This window comes from Chrysochloris asiatica, unplaced genomic scaffold, assembly GCF_000296735.1.
Source record: "Chrysochloris asiatica unplaced genomic scaffold, ChrAsi1.0 scaffold00053, whole genome shotgun sequence".
Lineage (NCBI taxonomy): Eukaryota > Metazoa > Chordata > Mammalia > Afrosoricida > Chrysochloridae > Chrysochloris > Chrysochloris asiatica.
This window is the reverse complement of record NW_006408571.1, coordinates 16,198,867-16,204,444: the sequence shown is the minus strand read 5'-3', so window position 1 is coordinate 16,204,444 and position 5,578 is coordinate 16,198,867. Positions and strand designations below refer to the sequence as shown.

The 5,578-nt window shown below is 48.7% G+C and overlaps 1 protein-coding gene across 1 annotated transcript in view; it reads right to left on the bottom strand.

Moving 5' to 3' along the window:
• Positions 1 to 1,464: 1,464 nt before the first annotated feature.
• CCDC180 (coiled-coil domain containing 180) overlaps positions 1,465 to 5,578 on the bottom strand; it is a 76,514-nt gene continuing 72,400 nt past the window's right edge. The window contains 4 exon segments of the mRNA XM_006878330.1: positions 1,465 to 1,596; positions 2,849 to 2,984; positions 3,946 to 4,051; positions 4,192 to 4,303. Of these exon segments, the coding sequence (XP_006878392.1) occupies positions 1,465 to 1,596; positions 2,849 to 2,984; positions 3,946 to 4,051; positions 4,192 to 4,303 (486 nt within the window).

The window sequence follows — 5,578 nt, the reverse complement described above, 5'->3', positions numbered from 1 at the left end:
GTAATTCCTTGCACAGTGATTTCTCAATGAAACGGGTCTAAGCCTCTGGCGCACTAAGCTTTACGAGGGCCGTGTGACTGTGAATTCCCACTTGGGAGGCTCAACTCTCGTGGTTTTCTTTCCTGATCCCGGAGCCCCTACTCACTAGCACGTCTGGTCACTCTGGCAAACCGGAACCTCCCCGCCAGTCACTTCTTGCCTTTGTAGCCCTCCATTTTGGGTAGCCAATGTCCAAGTTGCCTATCCCTGTCTACCCTGTGTATGGAGGGGGTGGGAATGGTCCTTGCTGCAAAGATGTGTTCCCTATTTTGAGCTACTGCATCCATAGATGTAGGTAAAATTCATCAAACTGTATCAGATTACTCTTTTTTTCCCTCTTCTTTCTTCTTCTAGTTGAGTTCTGATCATCCAGCCATTGAAGCCAGGTTAAGTGAGTATTATCTGCAAGTGTGGGTGTTCTTGCACATATGCCCTCACTTCTTATGAGCTGGATGCTTCACTCTCTATTCTAGGCCTCTGTGGCTATGTCACTGACTCTGGACCCAGAAGTCCCCAGGTCTTGCCACACCGCTGGCCAACCAGGTATCCTGGGTAGATCTACTTTTGATTAATCATTAACATCATAATCACTCTCTCTTGCTGGCAGCTATTGCCTCATGAACAAATGAAGAGAAATTTCTAGACAACTACTTTTGTTTTAACTGAGTAAAGAGAAAAAATGAAACAAAAAACAAAAGACAGAGATTGCAAACACCCTGCCAAAATCCAGGCCCTGGTAAAGCTAAGGATAGGCTGCTCATGCAAACCCCGCTAATCTGCCCATAAAAGTGTTTGTGGTGAGTCAGCAGAAAGGGGCTAATCCCCAGAAGTGGCTGATCCTGAAGCTGGAGAGCCCACACAGCCACAAAACACTGTTTAGAGAAAGGTCACAGTAGGAACGGGAGAAGGACTTGATTAACTGAGAGGTCACCTTGCCTTCTTGTGAGGTGTGGCTCATTCATATAGCTCAGACAGGGCCCAGAAATCACGATGAGTTCAAGAGTACAGAAGTTAAGGGCCGTAGCCAGCTTGGCAGTGGGGGTTGTATGCCATTGAGTCAGTTTTGACTCACAATGACCCTGTATAGGGTTTCTGAGTCTCTAAATCTTTCTCCCATAGAGCCACTGGTGGATTCGAACAGCTGAACTTGTAGTTAGCAGTTCAAAACGTAACCCGCTATGCCACTAGGGCCCCTTGTCAGCTGGCCTAGGACTCCAATTATGAGGTAGAAGATGGAGGTAGGGATACTAGGATATATTAAGTGAGGCAATCTGCTATTACTGATTCTGTAATAGCCAATGAACCAGCTGATATAAAAATCTTACTGCAACAGATGCTGGGGTGAATGATCTCTAGATGCAGGAATCCATACAAAAGGAGCCTTTATTTGGGCTTGGGGCGGGCCAGCCTCGGGACCAGAGGACATCACGAGTACAGGTCCCGGATGGTGAGCACAGAGCGCTTCCAGCTGTCCTTCCAACGCTGAGCTTCCTTCATTTGCAATGTGCTGTCATTCTGGATCTTCTTCATCTCCTCCTCAAACAAGGCCATACATTTCTGGGAGCAAGGAAGCAAGAAGGGGCCTCATAAGAAGGGACGAATAGCACTATGACTGGCTGGCAGGGACCTCTGAACCTGTTCCAGGCCTCCAGCAAAACCTTCCCAAGTCATTTCTCATGAAATCCTCTCAACTGATCAGGCAAGCCCAGCTATTGCCCCTGGTTTTGCAAATGGGGAAATTGAAGCTCTGGGGCATGCTTGGGGCATGCATGGACTAGCTGTTAGTTATCATAGAGTCGATTCTGACTCATGAAGTCCCCATGTATGAAAATATAACTGCACTCCCCACGGCTTTCAAGGCTGTGAATGTTTGAAAGCAGATGCCAAGATACCTTGGGGTGGGTTTGAACCACCAGTCTTCTGGCTACTAGTCCAGCCCTTAACCATAAGCAGCGATTAGAACCCCTGCCTATCTGCCCTTGGACTCCACCCTGTTGACTCAGGAGTCTTGGGTTCCTCTGAAGGCTGCTCCCTCCAGGCTGGGTGAACTCACTGAACTGGGCAGCAGAATTAGCCCCTCACTCTGGACTGGCAAGGTTTCTAAGCACCAGAACTGTGAACCACAGAACTTTAGAGCTGAACTGTTTCTCATGCAGTATTTGAGTGCAGCCTCCTCGTCAGGGTTTCCCACTGAGGTCCACTAGGCTCTGGGTTGAAATTCTAACACTGCTACTGTATCAAGGCATTAAAGACAGAAAGTTTCTTTAAGCCTCAGTTTGCTCCTCAGTGAAATGGAGCTAATAATCTGTTCTCCTTCATGTTGTTGGGAGGATTTAATGAATTAACTCATGTCAAGACTAGAGACCCTAAATAAGTACTCATATCTGTTAGTTGTCACTGCTGCTGCAGCGCCTCTGGGAACCCACTCTCCCCACAGCTTCTTGCTTCTGCCTGGCATGCCTGCCTAACTGGGCTGAACTGCTTCCCCGGAAAGCCTTTCTTCAGCCTGCATCCTGGGTGGGGTGTCCCCCAGCTCATGCCTCAGACTCACAGGATCGGCACTGGAACTCAGTGGGACCCTGAGGCTCACATCCTTATGCCTGTGAATATCAACTGCCCTGGGTATTGAAGCTCTGGGGAGGCCCTGACCTGTGACCACTGGTTCACAGGTGAAATGTGAGGGTATCCACTATCAGGAGAGAACTCTCTGCCTCCTTCCTAAGGCAGCTGGATCTGGGGAAATGCTGCCAAGCTGAGCTGTCATGGGCTCCCTGAGACACCCCACCCCACTCCCATTGTCTCTGTTCACCAGATAAACAGCATCTCGGGCTTCCACGGCCGCCAAGTGGCCCAGGGTTGTTTTGGTGGTGGTAGTGGATGTCCTTTTCCGGAGGAGAATCTTATTTTGGATGGTGAATTCAGTGGGTTTAATTCCTGGCCACTTCCTACAAACAAGGAAAACATCCCAAGGGCCTGGTTCATCACTCACAGGCCACCACCAATCCTGGTGGCAAAGTTCTACATTTATTGTCAACAATACCATGACTTTACACATCTTTAATAAAAGAAAAACCCACTGAACATTTGTCCTCTGCTTCTTCACATCCTCTGCTCTGTATTTCCAAACCACACTAATCAGCACATATAGACAGTCTGGGTTCTGGGTGGGAACAGAGCAGCTGTCCTCTGGAGTTAGCCAGAGGCACTGCTTTCTGGGCCTCAGCTTCCTCATTTGTAAAATGGGCATGATGACAGGACCTTTCTTATGGATGAAGTTGTGCCAAATGCCCACCATTGTACCTGGCACACAGGGGAAGGGCGTTGTGACCATCCTTGGTGTTACCACCAACCTTCTATAGCCTCCATAGGCCTCTTGCTGCTAAGACCACACTCTCCTATTTGGCTCCAAGGATGTTCTGCCAGCCAACAGTGATGGTCACAAGCCCCGGGCCACTTTCTTCCAGTGCTGTAAATGCCGCTGCCAAGAGCAGCAGTGGGCAACTTACTGCTTTGCTGCTGCTTCCAGAGCCCTGGGACACACAGGACAGGCATGTAGATCCTTCTTGTCACACATGACTAGCAGCTAGAGGTGTCCAAATCGCCACTATGGACCTCAGAATGTTCCTCCCACAAAGACTTATCTTGGGTTCTTATCAAATGAACTAACAGCTAGCTGTTACGTTCCATGTAAGTGCCAGGGGCACTCCAGGTCCAATCTCATTCTACTTTCTCTTCCTAATACCATGGAAGGCAGGCTGCAATTCCCATTGCACAGATGAGGAAACTGAGGCTCAGAAGGTAGCACTTTCTCAAGATCACCAGACCTGCCTGATCCTTACTGGGCACTGTCTCCTAGCAAGCAAATCACATACTTTCATAGTATTCCTCACTATCCTCTGCTCTCACCTGCTCCCCCGTTCAATAAGGGGCTTTTCTTGCTCTTCCTCCAGGGAGTGCCCGGTGAGTTTCCTCCTTATGAGGATGGATGTTTTCTGTTTGGGAGGCTCCATCTCTGGGGAGGCAAGAAACAATCTATTGATTGTGGCCTCATCCGATAGCCCCAGATCCAGCGGACTTCTATGTGGTTGTAATCTGAGGGAAATGAGGGCTCTCCTCTATCCTTCCCACTCAGAGGACGGCTGTGTCACTTACTCGCAACCTGGACATCATCGATGGTGACCACTTCATCCAACTGCAGCAGGAATTTCTCAGTGAAGTCGGCCAAGTCAGTTATGAAGGACTGACCATATTTCCTGGTGAATTCCTGTAGGGAAGATGGTGAGCACAAAGCTGCAGGAGAGGAATTTCCCTCAGCAGGCAGGCTGAGGAAGGGGCTGGGTGTTCTCTGGAGGGAGGGCTTGTGGAGTCAGCTGGTGAGGCAAGACCAAAGCCACTGTGCCAACTGTGTTCCGGTCCACCTGGCACCTGGGCGTCAGCTAGGAGGCAGCTCCCAAGAGGTGATGTGGGGCGATGATAAGAAACGGCCCAGCAATGGTCATGAGAATCACGTGGCCATTGCCCAGGCACGGAAATAAAGCAGTTGTGGATCTTGAAATAAAAAATGTTCTCCTCATTCTGTAAACCTAAAACTGCTCTTAAAAGCACATTTTAAAAAAAGTTTTCCTCATTAGTAATTTGTAATTAATTCAGAAACCACAGAAAGGCAAGTTTAAAGCAGTCACTAATGGCCCTTTTCCGCTATAAAAGCGTACCTGTTGCAGGCCCCCTTCCAGGACTAAGACTCAATGGGAATACACGCTCTGATTGGTCACTACACTCGTCGCCAAAAGGGGAAGTGAGGGAGGAGCAGTAATGAGGCGGTGAGCTAAGCCCTACAATGTTCAATAGACTTCTGTGAACCCGGATGAAGACCTGGTTGGTCAGCAGTGTGGCAAGACCTGGGGACTCTTGGGCCCAGAGTCAGTGACATAGCCACAGAGAACTAGAGTGGGGAGTGAAGTGTCCAGCTGATAAGAAGAGAGGGCATATGCATAAGAACACCCACACTTGCAGATAATACCCACTTGACTTGGCTTCAATGACTGGATGACCAGAGCTCAACCGGAAGAAGAAAGAAGAGGGAAAACAGCGTAATCTGATATAATTTGATGAACTTGACCTACACCTATGGATGCAGTAGCTCAAAAGAGGGAATAAATCCTTACAGCAAGGATCATTCCCACCCCCTCCATACACAGAGTAGACAGGGATAAGCAACTTGGACATTGGCTACCCAAAATGGGGGGGGCCACAAAGGCAAGAAGTGACTGGCTTACAAGCTTTCAAGAGGGAAGCTAGATTCATAGGGCATGGAGGAAGGTAGAATCTCCACTGAGTAGTATACAACCTGTCTGGCCTGGGCTGATGAAAAGAAATCTAGATGGATCTTTTGTGACACAATAGTGAATAATTGTTATCTGGACTGCTTGTGAGGGTTGGAATTGTAAAGGAAGACGTTTTTTAGCAAGGAGGGGAGTGATTAACTTTTCAGCTTAAGAGGGGCGATCCCTGGGACCATCAAGGGAGAAGAGCAGAGAGC